This window comes from Lonchura striata, chromosome 11 (genome assembly GCF_046129695.1).
Source record: "Lonchura striata isolate bLonStr1 chromosome 11, bLonStr1.mat, whole genome shotgun sequence".
Lineage (NCBI taxonomy): Eukaryota > Metazoa > Chordata > Aves > Passeriformes > Estrildidae > Lonchura > Lonchura striata.
The window spans coordinates 9,744,196-9,761,905 of record NC_134613.1 but is presented as its reverse complement, the minus strand read 5'-3'; the positions used below and the strand labels follow the sequence as shown (position 1 = coordinate 9,761,905).

Here is a 17,710-nt window from a genome sequence, read left to right as displayed (position 1 = left end):
AGTAATTTTATACACTGACCACTATGCACTTCAGGTTGCAAGTTCTCTTGAATAAGAAATGTCCATTTATATTCTGCTTACCAGTGTTGTGTGTACATACAAGAATCTGTCAACAGCAACAATACATTACAGTGAATTTGAGAATCAGCTTGCCCTGCCTGTTTTAGTGACTCATTGACAGGAGGGGGATTGAAGTACCATTCTACTTTTATTAAATGTTTTGCTTTTATAATTCTCAACCTAATGAATTTCTGGAAGTGCTAGTGCATGATACTATCAGTGCATTTCATTCTACATCTAGCTGCATTGGTCAGGGCATCACTTAAATTATTTTAATATAAATCAAAAAGTCATACATTGATTCAATAGCAGTATATTTAAAATATTTTAAACACTTCACAGAAAGCAGAAGCCTCACCTGCAGTCCCTTACCTTTCCCCGTCGCCTGAATCAAACCCTGCAACCTCATCAGCCTCTGCAGTAAATGCTAATGTAAACCTAACTAATATCAGACTGGAGGAGCCTACTGCTGCTCCTTACAACTCTTACCAACCACAAGCGGCCCCCTTAAGAACACCGAGTACTGAGGGAGCTCATGTAGTACTAAGAGAGCAAGAGCCATCATCCTTACCGCCGTATATAGATCCAGCAAAGGTACCTGTGCCACATTGTTGTGCTGATTTCCTGCTATACATCAAGCTAGCACATGAGCTTTGTTTTGCCCTTATTTGAAGAGTTCCTTCTGATTTTTTTTCTTCTAAGAGAATCATGCAGGTTACAAAAAACAGTTCATCTGAATTGCTAAGCATCATGTAATGTTTTGTTTGCATGGCTTCAAACTCTATCCTTTTCACTTCTCAAAAACATGACTTTTTTAAAAAGGCTGCATCTGTATTTGATTTTACTTTGACTTTCTTAGCTTGTCAGCAATTCACCTGTTAATGAGGCCTCAAGAAGAATCTTATTTCCCTAAAATTTAAATAATGCAGAATCGTTGATCATGAAGTTGAGTCCAGTTTGTTGAGTGACTTCTTCAGCAATGTTAGAGCTATCTTAGTGTATTCATATATTTCACTTCCACTGTTTTCACATTCTGGAAAAGTATGTGCCCCCCTGAGCACCAGACCCCAGACATGAGGCTCTTACCGTTGTCTTTCTCTTCTAATTGGTTTACATGTTTTTTCTTAAAAATATAACTAAAAGGGATATCTTGAATCACCAAGTCCAGCTTCCTCTGGTTGCAAACATCTGCATAATTATTCTGCTTTTAAACAAAATCAAAGCCCATATTTAAAACTAGGATTTGTTTCAAATGCTGCCTTTCAACTGCAGCTGAAGTTACTCTTCATTTTAACTGAGAAGTGTCTCTCTCTAACAGGTGTACCGAAAGGATCCATACATTAATGAAGAAGCATCCAGACAAAGCTACGTCTTAAAACAGCCAGCAATTAATCACCCAGTACAGAGACAGGAAAGAGACCCAAATCTCATCTATGAATCCCAGGCTCAGTATGCAGAAAAACAGCCGAGTAGGGATTATGAACAGTCAACATATAGGTATGACTCTACAAACTATGTAGATCAGTTATCTCGTGGTTATGACCCTCGCCTACATTATGATGACCGTGTGCCTCCCTATGAGGAGCACTGGACATACTATGAGGAGAAACAGCCCTATAACCAAACAAGAACAGCTTATGAAAACCAGCCTCCTAGGGATCTTGATTCCAGACAAAATCTAGAAGAGAGCACAGAGCGCAGCTATTACCCAGCACAACCTCGTTTTGAGGAACCCCCTGCAATGAGCTATGACAGCAGACCTCGCTATGAGCATGCACCCAAAAACTTCAGCTTACCACAAGTGCGATACGAGGATCAGCACACGGCTGGATACGACGCCCACGGTCGATACAAAGCGGAGGCTCAGCCATACCAGTCAGCCATATCTCGGTCTCCTGAACCCAAGCAGTATTTCGATCCACACATAAGGGGCTATGATCAAGGTCCTCCTCAAGCTTATAATGCTAAAGCTGGACAATATGAGCCTTCTCATAGCACTTCAGGTGTTTCTCTTCCTCCTCCCCCTTCATCACAAACCAAACCAGAAGTTTTGCCTTCCAACAGTAAACCACTGCCTACACCACCATCTCTAGCTGAGGAAGAAGAAGATCCAGCCATGAAACCACAGTCCGTGCGAAGTAGGGTTAAGATATTTGAAAGGAGAAGATCCCCATCTTTGGAAAAAATGAAGGATACAAGTGATACATCAACTGTCAAGGTAAGTAAATTAAATTTTTTAGTTCCTGCTTTTTTGCTAATGAGACTGCACTGCAAGAAGTGAAATATTTTCTCAAAAACAAAGCTTTAGTGCTTGTGAAATACTGCCTTTTAGCATCCTAAATGTGGTATGTTTTAAAAACAGAACCTGAACACTTCTTGTGAAAACACTGCCAAGCGTCTTGTTATACTGGAAACTCCTCTAATTCTTCTTTTGCTAGTACTTGTTTTTTCTTTTGGAGGAAGGGAAGGTAGTCTTAGTTTTCTTAATCATAAAGTGCTTTTTTTTAATATTTCTAAATGTTAGAATTTAAGAGAATATGCTGTGCTTTTCTTTACAGCCTCCAGAACTAGCACCTAAGCCTGCACTCACAAGTGTGAGTGGTCCAAAACCAACTTCTCAAAGCCAGTATGAGCACGAGAAAACAACCTACAGGTAGATGCACAACTGGTTAAATTTAGTTTTCTATATTAGTTTAGAATATTCAGAAACACATCTTAGTGCTTCAAATTGGAAACTGCAGAGAGGAGTTGGAGTGTCAGTATGGTTTATGTATCAATAATAAAGCAGGGCATGAAGTCAGTTCTAATTGGGTGAGATTGCTGGGAAGTGGGGCAAAGATACAATGATTTCTCAGTATTTTTGAGAAAGGAACTTATTAAGTATAGTTTTTCTACTTTTTTCTATCTTTAATTGAGCTAATAAGAAAGCAAAACAAAAGGGAAAATATAAGGTGTAAAGGAAATAAGAATTTTCTTTCCTTGTGGTATGTCACAACTGTCTTACTTTCCATGCAATGTAGGTAAAAAGGCAAGGTGTGCAATTATAAGAACTACATGTTTGTTGCTTTATTACTAGCTAGGTTATAAAATAGAATTGTAATTTGGGCACTTATTCAACTGGGCAAGGCAACTGTATATTATTGTTGTTGGTTAGGGCCCCAGAACCACAGAGACCTCAAGTGAAGCCACCTGAAGATATTGTGCGTTCCAACCATTACGATCCTGAGGAGGATGAGGAGTATTACCGGAAGCAGCTCTCCTACTTCGATCGCAGGAGTTTTGAAAATAAGCCATCGGCCCAGGTTCCTGCCAGCCATCACTCTGAGCCCACCAAACCAATACATTCACAGAATCAGCTGAATTTCAGCAATTATTCTAAGTAAGTTTGGGTTCTTTGGGTTTTTTAATTTGAAAAAGGAGGGGAGCAGCTAGGGCTATAACACAGTATCCTGTGTTCAGTGGAGTTCAGGGATCTGTGGTACTGAACCACAGTCAGTACCACAAATTTTTCATAAAGTCTGAAGTTTCTGTTTAGGTGTAGCTTTATTTTAAAAACACATACTTCTAACTTTTTATTTTAATAAAATTAAAATAATCATTTCTGCAGGTATCAGGGCCTTCAACACGTTACTTGTACTTACTACTTATTAGCATATGGTCATAGAATTGTTTAGGTTGGAAAAGACCACTACAATCAAGTCCAACCATAATCCAGCACTGCCAGGTCCACCACTTCATCAGTCCCTAAGTGCCACATCTACATGCCTTTTCACCTGCAGGGATGGTGACTCCGTGACTTCCTGGGCAGCCAGTTCCGATGTCTGATAACCCTTCCAGTAAAAAAATATTTCCCAATATCCAACCTGAACTTCCCTGGCACAGTTGGAGGTCACTTCTTGTCCTGTTGTAGACTGATAATGTCTCTTCTGAGCCCCCCAAGCTCCCTCAGCTGCAGCTCTCAAGACCCTTTGTGTTCCAGACCCTTCCCCAGCCCTGTTGCTGTTGCAGTGAGGGGCCCAGAACTGGAGCAGCACTCGAGGTGTGGCCTCAGCAGTGCCCGGCACAGGAGATGTCAGTGCATGGCTCCTGCTGGACACACCACGGCTGGTACAGGCCAGGTGCCATTGGCCTTCTTGGCCACCTGGGCACACGTGGCTCAGTTCAGCTGCTGTTGACCAGCACCCCCAGGGCCTTTTGCAGCTTTGCAGCCCCTCTGCCCAGCCTGTGGCACTGCAGGGTTTGGTGTGAGCCAAGGGCAGGACGCAGCCCTGGCCTTGCTGAACCTCACACAGGCGGCCTCAGCCCACTGATCCAGCCTGTCAGATCCCTCCGCAGAGCTTTCCTACCCTCCAGCAAATCAAAGCCAGAGACTTAACTTGGAGTCACCCATGGACTTACTGGAGGAAGTAAATCAATTACCTCATCAAGATCATGGATTGTGTTCTGCTTATGATCATAAGCAGGACATAATAAAGTATTTTCTTAGTCTAATACAGTAGTACTTACACATCTTTCAAAACAAAGGTTTTGATTATTCTGGTTCTGCTTGCATTTATTCTTGTGCACTTTAGCCATGTGTGACATTAGGAAAGTGAGCCTTTAGGGAATATTGCTGAGGCCAGAATTTAATCTGTTGATGGAAACATCTGTTTCCTGTATTGTTTTGCTTCCTTGATTTGGAACACTTTGATACAGAAATTGTGTGAAAGCTCATACACAGATTTAGCACAGGTAAAGAGCTGGCTATTTTGGAAGCTACTTACTCAGACTTTTTGAATACTCTCCTCAGTTTCCTAAATTTGTTTTGAAACTGTAGCAAGTTGTTTGTAGCTGTTACTGTGAAAAGCTACCTTAGCTTGCTGCATGCAGCCTGGAAATTGGGGGGGTTTTGAAAGCTTTGGTTGTATTCCTGCTTGAAACATGGACTATTCAGGTCAAGCTGAAAATCTGGCAGCCTTAATGTTAATGAGATCTTTAGAATGAAATAATAAACTAGCTAGTTGAAGTTTTGTAATGTTTAGTGTATGTGCAAGATGTCTTTCATGTACTTGATCCACCATGTTCCAGTGCTTGTCTTAAAGGATTTGAGCTGAGACTTGGGAATCCAGTTCTTTTTTGCTTGGTCATTGTGATCTTCCAGTGTCTTTGTGACCTGAGAATGTTGGAATACTCCAAAAAGCTTGATAGGTTTTAAAGATTTCACTTTTTTTTTCCAAATAATGTCTTTATTGGGTATCTGTAACCAGTTCTGATTCTCAGGCAAGAATGCTTATCCTTCCTTTTCACTTGTCCACTGGCTTCTGTTGAAAAGATGAGAGCTTATCTATTCTGCTCTCTGGGCATCATAGGCACATACCTAAGAAAACTGTCCTGACTGGCCTCGTAGCAGTGATTTTCAAAATTCCGCTCTCAAGTACAAAACCCACAGATGTGTTACCCACAGATGATCCATGTTGGTCTGTAGGCATGGACTGTGTTGCCATTGATAATGCAAGTCATGCTTTAGGAGAAGTGTAATTGTGAGGATTGTAAAATTCTTCAGATGGAGAGTTTCGAAAGCTTTCATTGTACATTTGTGATTCTGCAGTGTTGTTGTGGTGAAAAGCATGAGAGAAAGACAGACACAACTATTGAATTTTCGGTGCAGAACAGCTCGTGATTGAGGGAGCTTGTTCCATATTTCTACCTACTACTTCTGTCTGCTGTGACATTTGTGTTCTTTGGCTGCTCAGTTGTGGGTGTGTTTTGATGGTGAGTTAGTATGTAACTTCAGTGCTTGTCTGTATGGGAAAGGTGACCTCTTACTGCCACAGAGAGGAGTGAGGTCATACTGGTTTTAAGGCTGACAATTTCATGTATCATACGGGACAAACATGTGTTGTGTTTTTGCTTTGTGAAAGAATGTAACCCTTAACAGGAAGGGACAGACATGGGAAAGAAAATTTACCCAGGGTAGTCCAGTGCAAATAGACAAATACTAAAATATTAATGTAAGTAGAAAGAGATAAGGCATCTGCTCAGTTGGACAGTACTGGCTCTAGTACACTGCAGTGTCCTTGTGTGGAAACACAAACCAACTGCTCTCTTGAGAAACCATTCATGTTTAGAACTCTCCTTTCACCAGCTTCCATATTGTTCCTGTTACTTGCTCAGTATTAATCTTTTTTTCCCAGTGAATTTCTATGGTAATTGCTATTCTGTGAATAAACTCTTCTAAAAATAAACAGGACTAAATTTGGATTATACAGGAACTGTTTATTATGCAATCTCTTGCTTCTGAATAATCCGTGTAATGTATTCTGGGTACAGAGGACAGATTTTATTTATTCATGAGCAATAGCTACAACTTTCTTAGTGTTAAATATTAATGTGAAACATCAAATTATGTAAAGTTCTTTGCCACTGATTAAGTATGGTGACAGTACATATTTTTCCCACTGCAAGTTATTTTACTCTTTTATTTTGTTGGGGGTTTATTTTCCAAATTTAGGAAATTTATACCATTGCTAAAGCTGCTTTGTAGGGATAATGCCATATCTGCATGTTACAGTTGTCAGGAACTGTAGAATAAGGGATAGTTTCTCTTGATATGAGAAAATAGTAGAACTTGTAAATGGGTAGTGGATATTCAGTAGATGTAATTGAGGCAATTTGAGGCAGATATCCATGTGGCTGAGCAGTGGATTTGTTGCTGCTTGGTTCAGTGTAGTTAACCTGCTTTAGCTTGATATGCTGCAGTGAGATAACTGCAGATTTCTGAACTGAGTTAGGGTTAAGAGTACTCACAGGAGCAGCTGCAGCCTCAGCTGAGGAGGCAGTGAGGAACAGCATCCAGACTCCCGAGTGTCTGTTGGCTGGAGTCTATTGAACGTCTGCAAACCGGTTGGTGTTGCACCCATAGGCTTGTAACCTGGCTCCCACTGGTTCATTTCTGCTTCCTTTCAAATTAAGGTAGCAATTTTGCAATGAAGATGAAGTGGGAAACAGGTTAAAACCCAGCCTATCAATAATTAGGAGAACTTCATTTCCACATGCAGAAGCTGGAAGGGATCACTGTGCTGCGGATCACTTTGGCTGCGTACAGGTTCTGAGCAGCGTGGATGGGATTGTGCCTGACCCTTGGTCAGGAGTCTGTGACAGAATGTGCTTCATACTAAACACAGCTTTGTTCTCTCCTCCCTTCATCAAAAGGATGACCCATCCCCATTTATTTGTTCCCTGAGATGCTGCCATGCAGTTCTGCTCAGTGTGCAGTGTGTTGGGTTTTTCCTGTGGCCTTTTGTGGGGCTGCCCTCCCCTGGTTACTGTCTCCCTTTGGGAAGCAGTGATTTCAGGTGGGCACTTTTCTGAGAGAGCAGCTACTACCCACCTGGAATAAAGGCAACAGGGGATGAGTGAGCAGCAACGACTCCTGTTGCTGGATAAATGGCTTTAGATAAAATCAGTGTGAATGGAAGTCTTGAGACAGATACAAAATAATCTCGTTTTTGCAACTCTAGTTTTAGAGATCATGTAGATACTTTTTAGATCACTGATCCTTCTCATTCATGTGGTGATCAAGCAGACTTTCAAAAGTTATGAGCCTTTTCTTAGTTTCATAGCATACTCCTCTGAACCACCAAGGTGGTTGGTGTCTAGACTTGTTGCTTGTTAAATATATAAGAGCATACAGAAAGTGAAGGAATGAGGGAAAGCTGTCCTCATGTACAATGTATTTTCTTGCTACATGAAAAGCAAGGTAAGTGTTAAAAAATCAAGGGAAGCCATACTTTTGGTTCTCTGTTTCCTAGTATTCGTAAACAGTTCTGAGATGTCCTTTTAGATACTGTTGAACACAACCAGAAGCATTTTATGGTGTGGGCTTTATTGGATGAATTGGCAGTGCTGGAGAAACAGTTGCTATGAATGTGCCCTCATGATCTGCAGTACAATACAAAACTACAGTCAGTCTGTCAATGTTATGACTGAAGAAGTTGTTTCAAATTAGACCATGTTGTTAATTTCTTTTGATGTATTGAATAGCTATGTTTATACAGTTTGCAACAAATGGCTTAGTGTATTCTCATTCTTACTTTTAATTTCTGCCAGTATTAGATCTTGACTACCTCCTAATTCACTGACCAAATCTCATATGTGATTGTTGTGCACATGCATATGGTAAAGGTTTTGTCAGAAACCTCTCTGTAAATAATGTGTCTATTTCAACAACCTTGTCATTGGACAGCTGCTAGGACTAACATAAAAAGTGTGAAGAAATAATATGCTCAAGATAGAATGACTATTTTCTTTCATTCTTCTATTGCTGTTTGCTTTGCCATCACCTAGATTTCTTGGCTCTTACACTAGCTATGACTACTTGAAAAGGAACATCAAGTGGTAAGACTGTTGTTGATGTGAGGATGTTTTCAGGTGTCCTCTCACTGTTACATTTAATCACAGGCATTATGTGCACTTAAAATTTGAAACACACAAATTCTGGAAGTAAGCGCAATAAATATGTTGCGGTCCAAAATTACAGGTGTTTGTGAAATCAGTCATTTTCTGAAGCAAACCTGTGGATTAGCATTTCTAGCATAAGAAAAATGTTTTGAAAATATGATTTTAAAGTTACATACACTATGCACATAAAGCTAGTGAAGCTTAAGCTGATTGCATTTCTAATTAAGATGGCATTGTTCAAATACTAGGTGTATTTAAAGAAGTTATACTAGAATCCATTTTCCTGATGGTTATGCTTTTCAAAAACATCCCCAAAAAGAGAATTTGCTTTTCTTTCAAAACCCATGAAATTAGAGAACACTCTTTCATTGAAATTACTCCAAATGAAGTTGAAAAATTAATATCTAGTAGGCAATTATGCAAATACACCTGAAATGTCATCTGCCTTTTGTTTGCCTTGGTTTGTGTTACTAATCTTCTAAAGATCAATGTTGTCTGAATCTCTTGTGCTTATCAATAAATGTTTTTATACTTGAGACAGGCTATTCAAGAAAATAATGTTTTAGTGTTTATAGGAAGAGATGGAAATCAGGTGATCATAGAAGACAAAAAATAGCAGTGAATGCAGGAGCTATGCAGAAACTGAACAGTCAAGTGTTTGTTTTTTAATTCTATTTCAACAGGGGGAAACCAACTGATACTGAACCAATGGATAGACCTGTTGGTGAAAAACGCTATGAGCCAATCCCTCCAGTTACAACTCCCCCTCCTGCTCCTTCAGTCCAGTACACACAGCCACAGTCAATTAATAGTCCTGTCCTGTCTCTCCCAGCACACCACAAGCCTGCACTTTCTGAAGGTGAGCAGTTACAGAGCTGACCTTTGTAGGAGCAGCTATTGCTTCTCAGGTGCTTGTGGGGTTGCTCAGCATGTCTACGTGTGTAGCTATGTTGTTCTCTAACTGAAACGTAGAACAATTCTTACTGAAAATAGTTTTTTACTGTAGTGAGATTGAGTTTTATGAAATTATTTTGTGATTTTGTCTGAAACCAGGTAGCTTCCAGGTGTTAGTAGTACCCATACTGTCTCAGCAAAGATGAATTAAAACTCCCTGTACTTTGGACCAGAATTTTTCTGACATGAGTAATAGTTGAAGGCTTCTAGAAACAAAAGAAAAACTTGTTTTCGCTTTCACATTGAGGAGATTGCCCAGTTCAATTGAATTTTCTGGTTTGTGCAAGTGCACAATGGTATTTCAGTACTGTTTTTCTGGGGGTTTGATAATTATATAAATTAGTCTAAGCTTTTTATTGAAAGGTCATACCATTGTCTCCAACATGTTTAATGAAATGTCAGATAACTTGCCCAGATGTACAAAAGGCAATAGGAGAACAGATATCAAAGAGAGTGAAGCTGAACCTGTGTGTATTTTATACTGAAGATTAAGAATTGACTAAAATGTGTTCTTATGCCTCGGTGTATGTGACTAGACATTTCTGGTGGCTACTGACAAGTTCAAGTATTTTCATTTTCATTTCAGTTAACTCTGTGTCTGACCCTCCTCCACCTCAGAATAAGTCAGCAATTTTCAGATCCTCTAGAGAGGACACTGTGCAGTCCACTTTTTACCCTCAGAAGAGTTTCCCTGACAAAGGCCCTGTGAATGGCACTGAGCAGATTCAGAAAACAGTCACTCCTTCCTACAACCGCTTCTCGACCAAACCTTACACGAGCGCCGCACGGCCCTTTGAACGCAAGTTTGAAAGTCCAAAATTCAACCACAATCTCTTGCCAAATGAAGCTCAGCATAAACCAGAGTTGCCATCAAAATCTTCAAATTCTCCTCAACCAATTTTGAAAGCACACAGTTCCTCGCAGCCTCCCGACTTTGAGAGTGGAATGGACACCTATGCTGTACAGGTCGACAAGCCCAAATATCAACCAAATAATGTTAATGCTGTGCCTAAAGCCATTCCTGTAAGGTGAGCTGCTGCTCCTTCTCTTTCCACTTGTACATCTATAGGTTATCTTTGAAACCTGTGAAAAATACAGCTTTTTTTATTCTGCTTCCAATTTCTGTTGATGTAATAGTTGAAAGATTGATGCTATAATTCTAAAATCTGCCAAAGGATAGATACTTAAAATGTGTTCTATGTCCCTGTGCTGTCTTGCATGATGTTATTAGAAAGTGGCATGGCTTTTACTTTTTATTTGTCACACTAAATTATAAATTTTCTGGTAGATAGTAATAACTTGCCCTGACAATCTATTTCCAGAAAAGGAATTAATTTCTAAAGATAGCTGTTGCATCAAATTGTATCTGTCATGTGCTTAGAGAGACCTCATGGGACATATGAATAAGGGATACTTTAAAAATACTTGTTGAAAAGAGGAAATAACTTTTGTAGTTTCGTATTGGTGCTCTTTATTGTGAGACAAACCAGCAGCTGCTTAATGGCAGCTTGTGCTTGCCTAATATGTCGTAATGTATAAGAACTATGTCAAGAGCAACAGGTACTGTTACAATCTTCAGCTATTTGTTTTTGCAGAACAGTGTTTTATTAATATTTTATTTCAAGATAATAATAATGCATGAACCACACTTAAAATTTTGCTGCTTGTCCTATATGTTTTAAGCACCTGAGAAATGTTTTATGCTAGGTAGTTCTGTAAACTGCTACATTTTGCAGTTACTGGTTCTTTGAAATTCTTTTGAAACTTTTCTGAAAACATCATCAAGGTTACCTTTAAGTTGCAAATTTCTCTTCAGTTGTAGCCTGGCAACGTGTGTAATTTTTTTTTCCCCCAAGTTTGTTTTCTATATGTAAGTAGAAGGGCTCAATGTTACTCGAATAAAAAATTGTTAGTTCTTCTGGTATTAAAGTCAAAATGAGGTTTGGGGCTAAAAAATAAACTTTCCTGTGTTAGTTGCATTTACTTTCATGAAGCTGAGTGTGTAGCTGGGGTAAGCTCTTTCTGTATAATGCCAGAAGCAGTCAGTTGGAAACACAAGATTCAGGCGGTCTGAATTCTTGCTTTAACTACTTGCAAAATATTTTCAGAGTTTGTGAGATTTGGGGGTTTTTTGTTTGTTGGAGGGTTTCTTTCTTTGTTTTGAGTTGTTGGTTTTTTTTTGGGCGGAGTTGGGTGTTTTGCCACAGAGTTTCAGGAAGGAAATATTGATAAAACTGCTAGGCTTTCTGTCTTTTCAGCCCTACTGCACTTGAGGATGAGGAGGAGGAAGATGGACACACTGTTGTAGCCACAGCAAGAGGTGTATTTAACAGCAATGGTGGTGTATTGAGCTCCATAGAGACTGGAGTTAGTATTATTATACCACAAGGAGCCATTCCAGAGGGAATAGAGCAAGAAATATATTTCAAAGTCTGCAGAGACAACAGTATACTTCCACCTTTGGATAAAGAGAAAGGTAACAGCTGGCACTGTACATTCTTCTATTATTTAATACAATTATTTTCTAACAAGAACAAAACAGAATATGAAAGTAAGCTTAATATGCTTCAACAGTTTTCATTTTGAGATTGTTTCTCACTCAAGTGACTTCAGTAGAACATACTACCATCTTGTGCTTTTCTTTACTGACAGATCTAAATGTTCATATTTTTCTCTAAACTGAGTTACCGAGTAGCTCTGTGGTGTCGTTGTGTAATACTTTGAATGTATTTCACAAGGCAGTAACAGATTTTTTTCTCTTAACCCCAGGTGAAACACTTCTTAGCCCCTTGGTAATGTGTGGGCCTCATGGACTAAAATTCCTGAAGCCAGTGGAGCTGCGCCTGCCACACTGTGCGTCTATGACCCCTGATGGTTGGTCTTTTGCTCTAAAATCCTCCGACTCCTCGTCGGGTATGCTGTCCTCCCTCTGTCCTTTTGGGGCTTTTGGGTGCTATCGTATAATTTAAGTAATTTTGGCTAAAGGTGATGCTGTGTAATATAAAAACTCAATCATTGTATTTGTGTCAAACTCTCCCATTTCACTTTCATTACAAATGTCTTTCTTACATTTACTCATGGTGCAAATTCATAGCTAGAACCATGATAGCAGAAAAAGAGTAATATCTCTAGTCTATTAAATATTACCGTATTTTTCTATTCTGTCTTCTTTCTTGAGGACTGCTGCAGCTGAATACACTTGAAATGATAGTCGCACTAAAATTGAGAGGAAATGAATATGTACCTCTGATTGGCCTTTGTAACATAACTGGTGTTTGTCTGTTGCTTAATTAACCATATAGGACTCTGGCAAATCTTAACAATCTGCATGCTCATAAATCATGATTTAACGCTTGTTAACTGTTTCCATGTGTGCAAGTTGATGCTAACAATTCGGTCATTTAAGAAAACTATAGTGTTCAGTAAAAGCATTTACAGTTAATTCTAATGTAGCTGGTTTTTCCAAAAGACTTTTCTTGCTTGCTCCTACCTTTCTCTCCTCTACTGCCTTTATCCAGAAGTCTCTGGTTGATAGTAAAAGTTGCAACTAGGTTGCAATTTTATTTACCTGTTCGTTTTTACCTCACTGTGGCTTTCTGGGATGAGGGAGAGAATGTATTGGCTGGAATTGTCAGTGAGGAGCCTAATTGAAAATTCTGGGCAAGTTTCAAGCAATTTCATGAAACGGCTGTAAGGTTACAGAGATTTAAAAAGGAATGTTTTCATATCTGGGGAAAAAGTCTTAAGATTTTATTCAGCTACTTTCAAAATTTATGGTAGAAGATTCAAGCCATTAATGTGCACATGTGATCTGAGTACTGAGTGAAAAATGTATTTCTGTATACAGCATTTAAGCCACCATGTATGCATATCTTCTGTCACTAATGTATCTATCACTGTCAACACCAAAGCACTGATGCTTTGAAAGATTAAAGCATCAATCCTCTTCATGGGGAATCAATAATCTAGAGGTATTAATGGCAATAATTTTTAGTTGTTTTTTATAAGCTATTCTATGCATGTGTTGCATGCATCTATTTAACAATGTCTGTATACATGGCCGTGTTAAAACACGGGCTCATAAACGATAGGGTCCCAAAAGATATAACAACTATGTACAAAACCAACACAGCACTTCCTTTGTAACTAATAGCACCTGTTCATGAACTTACTTGAAGTGAAGGGAGAGGACTCAAATGATCTAAACAATAACTGAAGTTACTGAGACATTTTCCTCCCTTTCCAAAGTGGGATGTGTGTGTGCGTGCATGTGTGGGTGAAAGCAAGAGCGTGTATATTTAAACCCTAACACTTTCTGTACTGTAAATATAACACCACATTCTGTTAATCTGAAATGGGATGTATATCATAACATTGCTCTTTTGAGACAAACTTAAAAATTAGGCAATTCTGTCTTATGATATGTAAGTAGACCATACTGTGTCTTAAATAAATAATTGTTTTCTCTCTTTCTAAATTAGTTGCTTATGGGACTCTGATTCTTGGGGTGGCTTTATTATAACAATTTATGCAATTCTGGAAATTTTCTCTCTTCAGTCGTCTGCTCTACCTCATCTTTTCTCAGTGTATCCATGTTCTGTCCTAAAAGTGACATTCATTTGCACTTACTAACATCCTTTCTGCCACATTTAAGCCTCATACATTGGTATTTTACTGTTCAACCCCTGCAAAAGCTTAACTGATTCTGGTATTAAAGCTGACTGGGAAAAAAATTTGCCTTTTATGGCCACATTGATTAGAACATAAAAAATACCGAGTGATCTCTTTATTTTCCTTTTCAAAGCAGTTGTATGAGAAAATATGGGAAAAACATCCTCAATAGCTATGTATCCTTACTATGTATTTGGAAGGAAAGGTTGGAAACAAGTCTGCCTGTCTCATGTGCAAGACTAGGACCCGACCGTCTTACAGCCCTGTTCTACCCTTTTAATACATTTGGTCATATAAGATTTGAATGGAATTTCCTGAATCTATAAAAGGAAAAATTCTCCAGTGTTATTGAGGTTTTTGGCTAAAATAAGCAGTCTCAGCTGGTTGCAGTAAATTTGTTTGTATTCTCTGACTAAACACTGACCACTTCTATTCTTTGTCACTATGTTAGATGTTGCCATAACTCAGTGCATTGTGTACTTCATTTTGTTTTCATGAGTTGAAGAAAATTACGTGGAATTTGTATTGTTCTCACTTAATACTGAGGTCTCAGGTGTTTGCTCAGGTGTGTGACTGGGTTCTTTAGCTTGTTACACATTTCTCCTCAAGTCAGATTTATTTGGCCAAGCTATTTAATGTCGTTTATCTGAAAGGTTTAAGAGAACTTCAGTGCATTTTTCACTTTCTACCATAATGGGATGATCACACCTTTTGTGTAGTGGCAACACTTGGTAGTGATTGTAGGTGGGTAAATGAAGAATACTGTCTCCACTTAAGAGACAATTGTGCAGAGGGAGTGTAACCTTTGGTCTGGTGAGATGGCAGCTGATGACCTGCTGTAACAGATTATTACCCAGAACCTTTGACCATGAGTATATCAGCTCTGTTGTAAAGATTTTTATGTACCGATTAACTGGAATACTTTTAGTATTTCAGGTTTTTAAACACATATACTGGCTGTAGCTGCAAAATGACTACAATCTTATCTACAATTATTTTTGTCATAGAAAATAAAACTACCAATGTGTCATAGTGCTTAGTTACAACATGACTTCTGATTTGCCTTCATCTGTGCTCAGAACTGTTTCAAGACACTTCAAATGCATCTTACCCACATTAGCTTCTAAATTTTTTTTTCTTGTCATTGGCATTTTAGGAAGGAACAGTGAACACCTGATTCACTGTTAATAAGTCTCAAATGGAAAGCACTGTGTTGGTGCTGTAGAGTAGTATGAATTATATTTACCAGTTCCTGAATGCCACAGCATCTGTTTTGAATAACTGACCTTATCCTATGCTATATGAAAATGAAGGGATATTTTTTATTAATAACATGCAAACTGCAGGGTTTTTAAAACAAACAAAACAGCAACAAAGGAAAAAAAAAACCAAAAGAGGTGTTGCTTCAGAACTTAAAAGCTCCTGTCCAAAAGCTTGGTTGTTTCAAGATGTACACTGTGTGACAGCAGATACTAAACACCAGCATTGTGTTTTCCTCCCACAGGTGACCCCAAAACCTGGCAGAACAAGTCTCTTCCCGGGGATCCAAACTATCTTGTTGGAGCAAACTGTGTCTCAGTCCTAATTGACCACTTCTAAATATTAAGTTAGCTGACTGAGTAAATAATATGAAACTGAGATGGACCTTACATATAAACTGAACCACTCTATCAAGTATTAACTGTTCTATAAGTGATAATGGATCTTAGTGTTTAAGCATCTTGCTTTAACTAACAATGAATTAGCAAGTACACTCTTTGAACCATGGTCACAATACATGCCACAAGCAGGGAGTGTACAGAGGGAACAAGGTGGAGTTTTGCAGGTTCTGTATGCTTTGATTTGGTTGTTCTTGTGTGTTGGGGGTTTTTTTGGGTTTTTTTTTGTTTTTTTTTTTTTTTTTTGTTTTTTTTTGTTTTTTTTTTTTCTTTGTTGAAGGACACTACTAGTATTTTGCTGTTATCTGGAAGTACCAATGAAACTATACACAGAGGAGCTAAATTTGTTTCATACTCCAGTATCAAAACCACAGATTTTGGCCTGCATTTTTGCAACTGTGTGTTTTTAACTCACAAGACTACCTTTTGGTCTCTGGTTTTTAAATGACTTTTGGTGTACATGTCCAATGAAATGGCAGTCAGCTTGGGGTAGCACAGTTTAGATGTTTTCCTCTGCTGAGAGGTAATGCAAACACATCTACTTGCTGTATATGGAAACATTGTCCTGAGAACAGGGGGGGAGGGGGAAAAGCATGTGGGATGACTATGGTTCAGATGCCTCTGTGGATTTGTAAATTAACCACATTATTACAGACCTATTAACCAGCAGGGATGCCTTACCCTCATGTTTTTAATAGTCTTAGCTCTCATAGTTCTCTGTATTAAGTTTGTATGGCTTTTGTGCTTACTTAGATATTATATCATGAGAGTCTGGGGTGGGGGGGAACAACGACAAAAAATTGAGTTTGGTTTAGAGAACAAGCATTGTTTGTGTTCATCAGCCAGAAGAAAACCAGAAGAAAATGATGGTATGTTTTCTGCTATGCATTTGAAAATTTATAGATGTTATAGACCGCTTGTATATAATGCGTGCATACCACTTTTGTTTTTGGTTTGTAAATTAACTTTTATAAGCTTTACCTTTTTATATATATAAATATATATAAAAACAAACAAAGTTTCTTAAGGATATCTTTGTATTCTCATACCTTTTGAGCCTTGAACTTTGACATCTGCAGCAATAAAGCAGCATTTCTACAATATATGAACGAGGACATTTTTTAAAAATGCACAAAGTTGTTACCTTTTAAAGTGCTGCATTTAAAGAATATAACTCGGAATTCTCTACTTTGATTAAATTCTTGAAAAGTATCCCTACTGTAATTTGTCATAAGGATGCTGTACTATGTGCCCTGAAATGTATTTTTTTACTAATAGACAATTTATTACGGCACAATGGCACTACTACTGTTTAGATAATATACCACTGCATTCTGTTAATGAGTTATTAGCTATTCAGGTGTGGCTGATTTTTTTTTTTTTCTCTGCAGTTATTAAAATTACACGTTTCTAAATATACAGAATAAAACTGTTTTTAAAATAATAAAGATGATTGTAGTACCTTATTATTTCTGAAATGCATTTATGTGTACTTAACAGTTTTGATTGTGTTTTTTCTGTGTAAGTAGACTGCTGGATTCTGCCATATATTCCTACGTGTAGTAGAACTCCTTTGTGGAGTCAGTTGGAGCTGTCTACAGCAGAGCTTCTGAAATGATGAGCTCCAGTGTGGATCCATTGGAATTACTCAGTACAGCTAGGAGAGGTGGATTTCCTTCTTGGCTCATTATGTTGGCTAGTTTACCTGTGACACCTAATCTTCCAAAAACCTTGGTAGTGCTCTAGCATGTAGATTTACACATAGTATAGCTCTACTATTTTAATGTTATTCCTGCAGAATCCCATTACCTGTTTGGAGTATTCCATGGCTAACCAGTATCATTCTATGAGGGAAAATAAGTTCTAAAAGATTTTTTTAAAAATGCTGGGAAACAGTGTGTAACCCTGATGTTTCCTTTTCGTACTTC

The 17,710-nt window shown here is 38.3% G+C and overlaps 1 protein-coding gene across 9 annotated transcripts in view; it reads left to right on the top strand.

The window, feature by feature from the left end:
- Positions 1-17,246, top strand: part of TJP1 (tight junction protein 1) — a 187,772-nt gene extending 170,526 nt beyond the window's left edge. For 2 of the 9 annotated variants that reach the window (XM_021532008.3, XM_021532012.3), the window contains 10 exons: positions 403-654; positions 1,379-2,278; positions 2,619-2,713; positions 3,215-3,439; positions 8,386-8,436; positions 9,183-9,358; positions 10,040-10,481; positions 11,712-11,929; positions 12,223-12,366; positions 15,629-17,246. In XM_021532008.3, the coding sequence (XP_021387683.1) occupies positions 403-654; positions 1,379-2,278; positions 2,619-2,713; positions 3,215-3,439; positions 8,386-8,436; positions 9,183-9,358; positions 10,040-10,481; positions 11,712-11,929; positions 12,223-12,366; positions 15,629-15,723 (2,598 nt within the window). In that variant the 3' untranslated portion in view covers positions 15,724-17,246. The remainder of the gene's footprint in view (positions 1-402; positions 655-1,378; positions 2,279-2,618; positions 2,714-3,214; positions 3,440-8,385; positions 8,437-9,182; positions 9,359-10,039; positions 10,482-11,711; positions 11,930-12,222; positions 12,367-15,628) is intronic. The other 7 variants (XM_077785881.1, XM_021532009.3, XM_021532010.3 and 4 more) reach the window with 6 other exon arrangements.
- Positions 17,247-17,710: the final 464 nt, after the last annotated feature.